This window comes from Pagrus major, chromosome 3 (assembly GCF_040436345.1).
Source record: "Pagrus major chromosome 3, Pma_NU_1.0".
Taxonomy (NCBI): Eukaryota; Metazoa; Chordata; class Actinopteri; order Spariformes; family Sparidae; genus Pagrus; species Pagrus major.
The window spans coordinates 21,024,192-21,038,540 of record NC_133217.1 but is presented as its reverse complement, the minus strand read 5'-3'; the positions used below and the strand labels follow the sequence as shown (position 1 = coordinate 21,038,540).

Sequence of the window (14,349 nt, the reverse complement as noted above, 5' to 3'; positions counted from 1 at the left end):
ATGTAACTGTAGATACACCGCCCGCGTGGGCTTCCAAGTGAAAAAAACCTATTGAACTAAGCATTTCCCGCGCACTGTTACATTGTCCCAAGTGCAGTAAAGCCAAAACAGCAAGCAAGTAAGATGGCAGGCATACTTGATGTCCCCAAACCGAGAATAAACTGCTCCTTGCTGTCTCAGCACATAAGCAGACCGGTCTGCTTCGTTGGACGCGTTGAGAAGGTCAGTGTTGCCTGTACCTAGCATGAGTGAAAAATGTTTCAAACAGTTGTAAGGATGGCTAAATTGCGCTGTGAACGTCAGTAACATGAAGGGCCCGTTTCTGTCTGCTCTGCCAGGTCCACCCAACAGGAAAGACGTTCACTGTCTCGGATGGAGAAGGAAAGGTTGCAACAGTTGAACTAAACGAACCTGTGAGTAACGTACTCTTCTTGACTATGTTAATTAATCAGTTCTTCTAGTCCAAAAGAACTATCCTTAGAAACTGAAACTGTTTATTCCGAGTTATAAATACCCATAAGTTCGATGACAACACGTCTTTCTGTTCGTCAGACTCTACTGACCATCTGGTTGAAAAAATATTCCAACTGTGTCAAAATAAAAGAGACATTTAACCTGTTTTTACTGAGATTCTGTCTCATGATCCTGAGGGTTACTATCCAGAGAGGGTACATACAGTAGCGTTCGTAGACCTGTATAGTACAATAGTAGGCATAGACGTCTCAACTTGTGTGGCGTGAAACAGCTTAAAATGTTTATTATAGCATTTAGTTGTATTTTAATACATTGCACATGTGAGATGTGTTGTTTTTCAGTTATCAGGAGAGGAAACTGGTAAAAAAAAAAATATATATATATATTTTTTATTGTGCAATATTACATATGTTTTTCATGGTTAGAGCCCTGAGAATACATGAACAACATCAGTGAAGTAGTACTAAAAGTGTTTGCCTTTTCCCTTAAGTCTGATTTTATTATTAAAGTTTTAGCACAATTAACTAATTAGAAAGCCCAAACCATATTCCAATCAGTGACTAATGGTATTAATTATTCCAGTTCAGAATTTTTTTTCTTTCTTTCTTCCCTCCAGCTTGATGAAGAGCTGAGCGGTGTTGTGGAGGTCATCGGTATGGTGTCCAACAAAGGAGCAATAATGGCCAACACATACAACATACTAAGAGAGGACAAGGGCATTCCTTTTGGTAGGTCTTCTTATATTACTGGTTAGTACCATACAGATAAACACAGCAGCATTTATGTGTAATGGCTAATATTCTATCCATTCATTCACAGATTTGGAGCTGTATAATGAAGCCCTGAAAGTCATCCATGATTTCCCCCAGCACTACCCTTTTGAAGTGGCAAAAAGTGGATGAGACTCACCTTGGGAAAATGTCTTTTTTTTTGTTCACTAAAGTTGTCTTCAGTTTGTTTCCATTGTTTGCTTCATGTGGCCTGTTTTTGTTGTGATTACAATAGATTTGTACAAATGAAAATCTCTAATACCAAGTTAATTTTGTCAATAAAATGAAAACGTGTAAAGACCAAATTAAGTGGAAATCTTGCTTTTTAAATAAAATGTTCAGCATAAAATAATGAAATAAAATCTGCTTAAAGGTCCACTGAATGGCTTTGGGCATTCAACCAAACCCTGTGCTCCTCATCAACAAATGGAGAGCTCTGTTTAAGCCATGGATCTAACAAGGGAAGTTTAAGGTAACATGTAGAAATACATAAAGGCATTTTGTGCGATTTGGTGCCCCTCACAGTTTGAGTGCAACACAACTATTATGAATACAAATTGTAAGAATTTGTCAGATGTAATGTAGGTGCAATCTACAAGCAAAACTTCTTGAAGTAAGTAATGTTATGCTGTGATCCTACCCTCTCACTGACGTTACATAGAGCAGAATCAAGTGAAAGGGTAGGCAGTGTGGCTGTGACAGACACCATTCACCTCTATGATAGCTTCAGAGGGAGCAAAGTCTTCTACGTAAGGCAAGGAAATGTAAAAGAACTTTAAAAGCAATTTAAAAAGAGTGACGAGATAAAAATACAAAATGATAGACTAGAAATACAGTTGCAGTAATGCAGTTTTTGCTTTAACTGATTACTGGCGAGTAGGGGTTATGTGAATCGAAAAAAAATCGATTCACATAAGAATTATGAAATTGCAAAAATGGATTTTCTAAATGTTAATTAGGAGCAGAATGTTGACGGAACGAAAAGGGTCTAAACTTTGTGGGTAGTGCAGCGCCCGGACAACTTACAGCGCGCACACGCTACAGTTCTCTTGAACGGAACGGAGCAGCGTTACGTGGTGACGTCTTGCAACAAACAACAAAGACATATATATGTCTATGACAAACAAGACCAGCTGACAGACGCTATCAAGCCAACAAACACCCCGCAGCCTTCAACACGCTGAACAAACTGTGGTGAAGAAAAGAGCTGTGTTCAGCTTCTGTTCAGTGTCTTGTGCAACGATGAACCCCCGGACGGCATCATATCATATCGGACAGCCAGAAATTGAAATTGAATCAAATCGTGAGACACCCCTACTGATGAGAGCTAGATAGTTGTTTGTTCTAAAGTGTACCTGCAGCAGAGTTAGTGCTGCCTACTCTTCTCTCAAACTGTGTAGTCATAGGAAAGATCTGTGTATGAACTCTAATGGACAGCAGGGGGCAGTATTGTTAGAGAAACCCTCTTTGAGCTAGAAAGCCTTCAGATAAGGGGAGAAAAATGTTCTCACACATGCCATTAAATCAACTTGTTGAATTAAACCCAGGTTCAGGGTTGTATATATCCCAGTTCCCACTGTAATGAGATGTTCTTTAGTGGGAGAAGAGAGAGGGATACATTGTCATTACAGCTGAAAGACATAAACATTGGTTCATCTTTGTAAAAATGGGTCTGGATGTCCGATTTTCACCATTAAATTTGTTGAGTTAAAAAAATTAAATGAATTTAAAAAAAACCAAGCTTCATGCACTGAAGAAGACTGTCAGATGGTGTGGAAAGCTCCAGAGATACTTTGTGTTTTATGGTCGTGTGTTGAACTACTGTTTGCAAACTCAGAAATAACCAATCATGTTCAGGTTTATTTTCATTTTGACACGGCTGTACTGTGTATAATATCAAATCATCTCTCTTTCATCAATACATAACACAGATGCTAAATGGACCAAATCATGATGGACATTGTGTCCTTAAAGATGGAGGGTTTTTTGTTTGTTTTTTCTTTTTTTTTATTAATTTCAATTTAATTTGTCTCTTTGAACCATGTGATAGACATGTTTCATGTGTACCATGTGTAGTATGAGTATAGTATTGTTGATATCTGAGGACGTGAAGGACACCTCAGTAGGAAACAAACCCTTAGCCCTGTGATAGAGTGATAGTGATAGAGCCCTGTCCAGCTCAATGAGCTACAGGATGACAGCATTATGGTTTTGGTTTTATCACACTGTGCTGGTTCCAAATGGTCAACACATACAGAGCTGCATCCTCTGAACAGTCTCTGTGAGCAACATGACATACTGCTGAGAAAGGCTCTGATCCCAAGTTATTTTTCTGTTATAAGCGATGAGTCTCTACTGAGAATAGCTACTGATATAACCCTAATGACATCACTAGGGTTTTATCTCAACTTTAGATAGTCTCTTCAGAGCTACAGATGACATCATGCAACAGATTACTGTCTCGCAATTCCCATGAATTTATGTTTAATGGAATTGATACTGGTCATTAATCAACGTGGGGATCCGATCAAGTCAGTATTTTCTACCTGAAATATTATATGTTGATACAGTTTGATTCACTGCACTCACTCACTGCAAACGTTCTTTGATGTGGTGAGGAAAGTTTTTATTCATTTATTTATTAATTCTGTCAAATGAACTCTCCTGTACTGGGCCCCACATGATGGAGACCAGTAGTTCCCAAACTTGAGGTCAGGACCTTCCAAGGGGTCACAAGATAATTGGGATAACAGGAATAAAGAAAAAAACATGCATGTGCTATACTAATACTGATTTTCTTAAGTCTTTACTTTTAATAATAATTAATTAAAATTACAGATGTATCATCAGTGTTTTTATTGTATTATTAGACAATTACAAATGCATTAATGTATCATTAGCATTTTAAAGGTGTAGTCGCCTGTGGTTAAGCTAATTTAACTATTATTCTGTTACACATAACATGAAAAATATATTCAAGTTTTTCAGTTATCCAAATTATGTACAAACACATAAAAAGAAAGGATGAATAAATAAAATATAGAAAGCTATAATAAAATGAAGATATGGTATTCATCTTATGTTGTGTAAGATTGTCAAATGTTGTATACAGTTTGTCAAATCTTAACCAGCAAAGTAACTAGTAATTATGCCTGTCAGATAAATGTAGTGGAGTGAAATTTACAATAATTACTTTTGAAATATTTGAAAATAGAAAGATAAAGAAGCACAACATATTTCAGGATTGTATTAGTGTGTAACATAATCCAAAAGTTTTCCAGAGCCTTGGGGTTGACTATATGTTGACAGGATTTTAATTTGTAAGAGTCATCCTTCAGCAGAATGATAAACGGCAAACACTTGATAATCCTGACATAAAATGTGATCAAGCAGGAAATGATCACTGTAAAATATAGCTTTATGGCAAACCAATGTATGGATGTGTATATCATTTCCAAGGAGGCATGGTGACGATGTCAGCTGCCGTAAAAGAACACTCAGTCTGTGGATGGGTGGGAGAGCAGTAGCCTGGAGGGAGGCAGCTGCTGTGTTCCAGCAAGTCCAAACACTGCTGTTAATGTTGCAGCATCTGCTCCATCTGCTTCCACCCACAGACACTATCGCTTCCATCTCACACACTTTGTCATGGAAACGTCTTCATTTTTTGACACCGCTTATCTTAGTCATATCATGCACACACACAAATTCATTAATTCTTTGCTTTTTTATTTTTATTTTTTGCTGTTGTTTTTTGGGAGGGGGGTGTCTATTTTTGCTCTAAAAGAGCTTGTGATCATGACTTCAATAATTGTATAGTGTTTAAGACTGATACAAAACATGAAATCAGTCATATGCTTTAACCTTAAGAGAAACAATAGTACTGAAACGTTAACACTATGACTGATTAGTCAATCAACAAAAATTGACAACAATTTTGAAAATGTGGTTTATTTTTTACACCAAAGAATAATGCTGGGCCCAGCTTCTTTAATGTGAGGATGCTTTTATATCATTTAAAACTTGAATTTTGGACTGTTGGTTAGACAAAACAAATTATTTTTTGTAGAGCCCAATCAATGCAAAGTTTGTTCACTAAGGGATGCCGACAAGTTTATTTTGTAACTGCAACTGTCCAACAAAACTTATCATTATCAGATTCTTCAAACTGTTGAATTTTGAGATTGGTCTAACATTTAAAAATCAAATACCTGTCTGGCTATGATTTGAAGACATCTCCTTGGGCTCTGGCATTTTAAGTTGTACCCCGTTCTAACATTTTATATACTAAACGATTAATCTTTTCATTAAAAAAGTTACAAAAGCACGAGATGCATTGAAAAAAAAAATTGTTAGCTTCAGCCCCAGACATGGATTTATGATATGGATTATTAAAAAATATATATTTTAATACCAATTTTTGAACAGTTACTGGCAAAAGTCGATATTTTAAAGCAGTTTCATTTATTGCCACTCTGCGGCAGCAAAACAAGCTGAAAACACAACACTGACATAGCCCTTTAAAGTTGGTGTTAGCAAACACTGGTCTAGTTACACATCTAGCAGATATTAGAATTCATTTTGAGGTGTGTTTCTGGTCACATGATGAATGCGAGTCCAATTCTCTGAAGGTTTGTCACTATGAGTAATACACATTGCCGTTTGATCAATCACTGGAGAAAGCTGTTGATTAGTGCAGCTTTAAGTTTATATTTAATATTTTTAAACTTTTTCATGAATATATTTTTTGTCACTTGGGGGCAGCACCCAAAGCTGTAAACTAAACAGTTTACACTATTATCACCTTAACGCTAATGTGTTAATAGACAGTTCAATCAGGAGAGACTAGTGAATGAAGTAAAAAAATGTTGTAGAAATGTGTAGAAAATGCTATGTAATGTGTATATGTATATGTGATATATCACCGCAGATGATATGTGATATATCACAGCAGATGATGTGTGATGTATTACAGCAGATGATGTGTGATATATCACAGCAGATGATGTGTGATGTATTACAGCAGATGATGTGTGATGTATTACAGCAGATGATATGTGATATATTACAGCAGATGATATGTGATATATTACAGCAGATGATGTGTGATATATTACAGCAGATGATATGTGATATATTACAGCAGATGATGTGTGATATATTACAGCAGATGATATGTGATATATTACAGCAGATGATATGTGATATATTACAGCAGATGATGTGTGATATATTACAGGAGATGATATGTGATATATTACAGCAGATGATGTGTGATATATCTCAGCAGATGATATGTGATATATCTCAGCAGATGATATGTGATATATTACAGCAGATGATATGTGATATATCTCAGCAGATGATATGTGATATATTACAGCAGATGATGTGTGATATATCTCAGCAGATGATATGTGATATATTACAGCAGATGATATGTGATATATTACAGCAGATGATATGTGATATATTACAGCAGATGATGTGTGATATATTACAGCAGATGATGTGTGATGTATTACAGCAGATGATGTGTGATGTATTACAGCAGATGATATGTGATATATCACAGCAGATGATGTGTGATGTATTACAGCAGATGATATGTGATGTATTACAGCAGATGATATGTGATATATTACAGCAGATGATATGTGATGTATTACAGCAGATGATATGTGATGTATTACAGCAGATGATGTGTGATATATTACAGCAGATGATATGTGATGTATTACAGCAGATGATGTGTGATGTATTACAGCAGATGATGTGTGATATATTACAGCAGATGATGTGTGATATATTACAGCAGATGATATGTGATGTATTACAGCAGATGATGTGTGATGTATTACAGCAGATGATGTGTGATATATTACAGCAGATGATGTGTGATATATTACAGCAGATGATATGTGATGTATTACAGCAGATGATGTGTGATATATTACAGCAGATGATGTGTGATATATTACAGCAGATGATATGTGATATATCTCAGCAGATGATATGTGATGTATTACAGCAGATGATGTGTGATATATTACAGCAGATGATATGTGATATATTACAGTAGATGATGTGTGATATATCTCAGCAGATGATATGTGATATATTACAGCAGATGATGTGTGATATATCTCAGCAGATGATATGTGATATATTACAGCAGATGATGTGTGATATATCTCAGCAGATGATATGTGATATATTACAGCAGATGATATGTGATATATCTCAGCAGATGATATGTGATATATTACAGCAGATGATGTGTGATGTATTACAGCAGATGATGTGTGATATATTACAGCAGATGATGTGTGATGTATTACAGCAGATGATATGTGATGTATTACAGCAGATGATGTGTGAAGTATTACAGCAGATGATATGTGATATATTACAGCAGATGATGTGTGATGTATTACAGCAGATGATATGTGATGTATTACAGCAGATGATATGTGATGTATTACAGCAGATGATGTGTGATGTATTACAGCAGATGATGTGTGATGTATTACAGCAGATGATGTGTGATATATTACAGCAGATGATGTGTGATATATTACAGCAGATGATATGTGATATATTACAGCAGATGATGTGTGATGTATTACAGCAGATGATGTGTGATGTATTACAGCAGATGATATGTGATATATTACAGCAGATGATGTGTGATATATTACAGCAGATGATATGTGATATATTACAGCAGATGATGTGTGATATATTACAGCAGATGATATGTGATATATTACAGCAGATGATATGTGATGTATTACAGCAGATGATGTGTGATATATTACAGCAGATGATGTGTGATATATTACAGCAGATGATGTGTGATATATTACAGCAGATGATGTGTGATATATTACAGCAGATGATGTGTGATATATTACAGCAGATGATGTGTGATGTATTACAGCAGATGATATGTGATATATTACAGCAGATGATATGTGATATATTACAGCAGATGATATGTGATGTATTACAGCAGATGATATGTGATATATTACAGCAGATGATATGTGATGTATTACAGCAGATGATGTGTGATATATTACAGCAGATGATATGTGATATATTACAGCAGATGATGTGTGATATATTACAGGAGATGATATGTGATGTATTACAGCAGATGATGTGTGATGTATTACAGCAGATGATGTGTGATATATTACAGCAGATGATGTGTGATATATTACAGCAGATGATATGTGATGTATTACAGCAGATGATGTGTGATATATTACAGCAGATGATGTGTGATATATTACAGCAGATGATGTGTGATATATCTCAGCAGATGATATGTGATGTATTACAGCAGATGATGTGTGATATATTACAGCAGATGATATGTGATATATCTCAGCAGATGATATGTGATATATCTCAGCAGATGATATGTGATATATTACAGCAGATGATATGTGATATATTACAGCAGATGGTGTGTGATATATTACAGCAGATGATGTGTGATATATTACAGCAGATGATATGTGATATATCTCAGCAGATGATATGTGATGTATTACAGCAGATGATGTGTGATATATCACAGCAGATGATATGTGATATATTACAGTAGATGATGTGTGATATATTACAGCAGATGATATGTGATATATTACAGCAGATGATGTGTGATATATTACAGCAGATGATGTGTGATATATTACAGCAGATGATGTGTGATATATTACAGCAGATGATATGTGATATATTACAGCAGATGATGTGTGATATATTACAGCAGATGATGTGTGATATATTACAGCAGATGATGTGTGATGTATTACAGCAGATGATGTGTGATATATCTCAGCAGATGATATGTGATGTATTACAGCAGATGATGTGTGATATATTACAGCAGATGATATGTGATATATCTCAGCAGATGATATGTGATATATCTCAGCAGATGATATGTGATATATTACAGCAGATGATATGTGATATATTACAGCAGATGATGTGTGATGTATTACAGCAGATGATGTGTGATATATTACAGCAGATGATGTGTGATATATTACAGCAGATGGTGTGTGATATATCGCAGCAGATGATGTGTGATATATTACAGCAGATGATGTGTGATATATCGCAGCAGATGATGTGTGATATATCTAGTTTTTGGCTCTACAGAGAGATTTTGTGATCAAAGGGCGTCTGTCCTGAGCAGCAGCAAGAAGAATCCCCCCATGGAGTCCAGACACTGGTGGTGGTTGATGACTCTCCTGAGACAGATACTGTAGACTGACCAAAACGATGAAACTGGTGAATCTGTGAAGACTGGGCGGTGATTAGGAGTTGGAGGGCACACGCAAAACAGCAGCATGAATGAACTAAAGGCAGGGAGACAATCATAGTACAAAAGACAGCAGCAAGATGATATATGATATATTAACAGCCCCAGATAATGACAGGCAATTATGAGTAAGCATGTGTGAGAAGATTGAATGAAAGGATGGTATGAGAAATAAAGACTGAGCATGCAAAAGAGTAGTTTTCCTGTCTGAGCATTTGCTGGAGTTTCATTTGCTTATTACACATCCGACAGTCACAGAGCGACTGTTCGAGTTGTGTTCTTTGAAACCTGAAGCCACAAACATAAAGAGCAGCAGGGATGACATATTTTTGTTGGCTAACTCAGAGGTTAGCATTGCCTTGGTCCCCTTAACAAAAAGCCTTTGGGATTTTCAAATCAATTTTGGATTATTGCAAAAACTTTTGTGTTTTTGAAGCGTAAATGAAATCACCAGAAGTAAAAAGCTAACACAAGGCTATAAACACACTACATCACGGTTGCATGACTTCAACGTCAGCACCACTAAGCGTCTTACTACACTATACATACACACTTAACTATAAATTGATCAATCTACAAGTTGGAGTTGAAAGAGTTTGCATCTACAGTAAGTGCAGACTCTGTGTTTGGTGTAATGATGTTTTATGGCCCCGACAATCTCTATATTAATTTAGCCACTTGTTAGCGACTGACTTTTCTAAGACACGTAAATTCTTTAAAATTGTGGGGTATTTACTGGTGTATTTTATGTCATAGAAAAAAAGGTGAAAATCTCTCAAGTTGGTAGGTAGGTAGTGTACAGTTGATTTATCCTAGCTTTCTTTTTTTTTTATTGTTGAAAACAGTTGCCTTCTATCCATTATTAACATAAAAATATTGAATAGTGCAGCTTGTATTCAATATCTTTAGAAATGGACTGTCTCTATTCTTAAAGCACTCATTGTGTCACCTCAGAATGTTGGACAAGAGTTTGATTTAGCTCTTAATGGGAAACTAAAACTATTTAGTGAAATTCTTTGAGTGACTTAATGCCTCTATAGGCAGAATGAGGCACGTTTAATTGCAGGTTTTACAGACTGACACCCCTCAAAATGTCAAATAAAATGATCCCCTTGATCCTGTTGGTGGGTCCACGCTGACTGGGCAAAATCTTGTTTACCTTAAAAAGCAATTATCTACCCAATACATCATCACACTCATACATCAGTGTTGGCATGTTTCTGTTTGCATTTGTCACACAGTGTAAGTCACCATCAGTCAGAATGACATAAATCCCCCTCTTCGGTAAGACATTTAGGACATTTTTGGATGTTTATGATGCCATTCTGTTCTGCCTGTTAACCCTGAAGTGACCACAATAACTGCGAAACTGAGTTGAGGATCTTGTAAAACTAAGTGTTTAACCCATTACCATACCTTCAAAGTTTAGTAGCTCATATTCTACATACCAAGGTGGACACTGTGATTTTTTGTGAAAATCCTGAAGTTGCCCATGAATGCAGCAGCTCCTCATGTGAGCCAACATGTTTAAAACAACCTCTGCAAATCTATCACATGCCTATCAGGGCTTTCAGACCGACCGTATGAAGCTGTCAGGCCTGCCAAAGTCTGAAGTGCCACAGGGTGCTTCAACAAATGATCCAAGCATGGCAGGTTCAAGAAGACTTCATACCTGCAAGCGTCTCATGTAAGCATTCTCAGGCTCTAAAGCTGTCTCTGCAGCCTGGTACTGCTGTAGATATATAGCAGCATGTGGCACTTAAACAATGCTTCCTTTTTAAAAGAATAACCCTGAGTTCAGCTCAGTCAAAGAGTCAAAGACTATTTGAATTTGTACATCAAACACAGCTGCTTGAACATGTCTCAGAACTACTCTGAATGAACAGCAAGGCATCCATTACAACAAAGATAATAAAAAAAAATTGTTACCTTGAATGTTAGAGTTCAGAGTTTGTCTCATTATTGTTTTTGGGAAGTGAAAATAATGAATAAATTTGTTACGAATGTTTAATTTCAGACAGCATTATTTAGAGTTAGCTATGAACTTAGATATGGATGGGTGTGGACGAGGGGAAGTACTGCCAAAAGGTTCATTTTAAACATACAATTCATATCCCTCCCAAAAGAATAATTTTCTAACCGACTGTAAGTGGTATCTAGCAAATCAGATACTTTTATGTGCCAAGGTTTATACAGTTGTGGTCAAAAGTTTACATCCACTTGTAAAGAACATGTATAGTACCAATGATTTCTACAGCGCTCATGTTTCTGTGATGAATGAGTGGAACACAAACTACTTTGTCACAAAAACATTCATGAAGTTTGGTTCAATAATGAATTTATTATAGGTCTTCTGACAATGTGACCAAATCTGCTGGATCAAAAATATACATACAGTAATTCTAATATTTGGTTAAATGTCTCTTGGCCCTTTTCACCTCAGTTAGCTGCTTTTGATAGCCATCCACAAGCTTCTGGTCGTCCTCTGGCTGAATGTTTAACCACTCCTCTTGACACAATCGGTGAAGTTCAACTAAATTTGTTGGCTTCCTGGCACAGGCTTGTTGGAGGTAATCCTCCTTCTTCATTATTACATTTACTTTCTTTAGAGCAGCAGATCCACTGGCAGCAAAACAGCCCCACAGCATCATACTACCAGCATCATGCTGGACAGTAGGTTTGGTGTTGTTGGGGTTAAAGGCCTCACCTTCTCTCTTCCAAACATATTGCTGCTCATTGTGGCCAAACAACTCAGTTTTTGTTTCATGTGACCACAGTTTTCCTCCACGAGGTTTTTTCTTTGTCTGTGTGATCAGCAGCAAACTTCAGTCGAGCTGTAAGGTGCTGCGTCTGGATCAAGGGCTTCTTTCTAACACAGCAGCCTCTCAGCTCATGTTTGTGGGAGAAAAATATGATTCTCCCAGGACATTCTGTCTTCATACGATAGGACGTCATACGTATCCTGTATATTCAGTATGTTGAGGTCTGGATGAGGGCATAGTGATGTCTGCTCTATGAGTTTATATTTCATGGTCTCTGCAACCTAGTGATTCGAAGCTACTGTAGATATGTCTACAGAACAGATGTCCGACACACCAAGCCAAAGCAAAGCTGATTGTTTGTGTGAAACTCATAAGGTGGCCTTCAATCTATCTATGGGAGCAGACTTACTATATTATTCCTCCTATTCCTCACTTGGCCAGGGGTGAGAAGCTCAGCATTAACTTCCCTTCCTTGTTGTTAAACAGATAACCATGTATGGGAGGGATGCTTCCTGAGCTGTAGATATAATCTGAACATTGGGGAAGACTCGTCAGGATTATCATGGCATCACTCTGTGCAGACAGATATGCTGTTATTTTGTTCCTCCTTGCAAGTTTGTATAAACTACTTCAACTTAAGTCATCGGTGTCTCTGAGTCTTCTTCATCTCTCCTGAATGAACAAGCGAGCCGAAATTCCACAACAATGTTGATGTAAAACACACCTGACTGTGGACACTGACACCTGTCTTCCAGCCGCTTCTAATTCACTGCAGACTTGCTTTTTGGTGGTTTTGGTTGACTCTTGACCATCCTGACCAGTTTTCTCTCAGCAGCAGGTGATAGTTTGTGTTTTCTTCCTGATCGTGTCAGTGACACAACTGTGCCATGCACTTTATACTTACAAACAGTTGTTTGTACAGTTGCAACTACTTTGAAATGGCTCCAAGTGACTTTCCTGACTTGTTCAAATCAATAATGCACTCTTTTAGATCAATGCTGAGCTCCTTAGACTTTCCCATTGTAGTGTTTGTGGCTGAGTCTAATGGCTGTATCAAACAGCCCTATTAAAATGGGCCCAGAAAAGTCACCAGTTGTTAAAATGTAACATATATAAAATACGTAAAATCTGAAAACACCAAGAAAACTGCTGTCAAATGTGACAAATACAGACACTGCATTTCTCAAAGTCTAGTTTCACTTAAACATTGTAACTTGCTGGTACCACAACATCCAACATATCTTTTTATTTGTGGTCACACTGTAGACTGGCAGAGACAACAGGAATGAGGGGTCCAAACAAGGATTTAATTGTGCTTTTTATTGTTTAATTAGACAACAACACCAAGAAGTACATAGTTGGCCAAAAACAAACAATGACAATTTAAATAATTTGGCCACTGACAAAACTAATACATTCAACAGAAATGAGCAGAACTTAGCTCACAGACTTCAATCTCAAGCCAGCGCCATCAGCTATATTGTCAGCCGTATCTGCTGACTGACCTGTGTGGAAGAATGCAGCTGGTGAGAGGTCCCACACTCAGAGGAGTCCCTCCAAAGGTGTTTGGGAAGACAAACAAACTAGGGTTGAGCCACCTGCCCCCTTTAATAGAGGACAATCTGTTTTTGAGTATAAAATGGCCATTGACTTTTTATGTGACACGCATTTTAACATTCTAAAAATGTGCAAATAAAATGCATTTAGATGCTCATTTAAGTATAATGATACCCTGCTCTTGTGGTCTGGTTCACCAGTGATGGTTTGTGTTCTGTGGCATTGCTGAGTGGAGACTGTGGGAGTGAATATACTCTGGAAGCAGACAGTACGAGGGGACGAGGTTATTTTAGTAACCCACAGTAGCCACAGAATTAAAAAAAATTTTATGTATGCAAACACATGATAACCAGAACAGTGTAGCCTACTGTAACTCAGCTCCCAAACTAGAACACTTCTGAAAGAACTGCATAAATAATATAGCCTATATTATCAGGCTATAAAT

General features: G+C 36.9%; 1 protein-coding gene across 1 annotated transcript; it reads left to right on the top strand.

Annotated features, from left to right (window-relative positions):
- Positions 1 to 100: 100 nt before the first annotated feature.
- Positions 101 to 1,549, top strand: rpa3 (replication protein A3). The gene is made up of 4 exons (XM_073463285.1): positions 101 to 222; positions 339 to 413; positions 1,091 to 1,202; positions 1,294 to 1,549. Exons 1-4 carry the CDS (start codon positions 124 to 126, stop codon positions 1,374 to 1,376), a joined length of 369 nt encoding a protein of 122 aa, XP_073319386.1. The 5' UTR covers positions 101 to 123; the 3' UTR covers positions 1,377 to 1,549.
- The last annotated feature ends 12,800 nt before the right edge of the window (positions 1,550 to 14,349 follow it).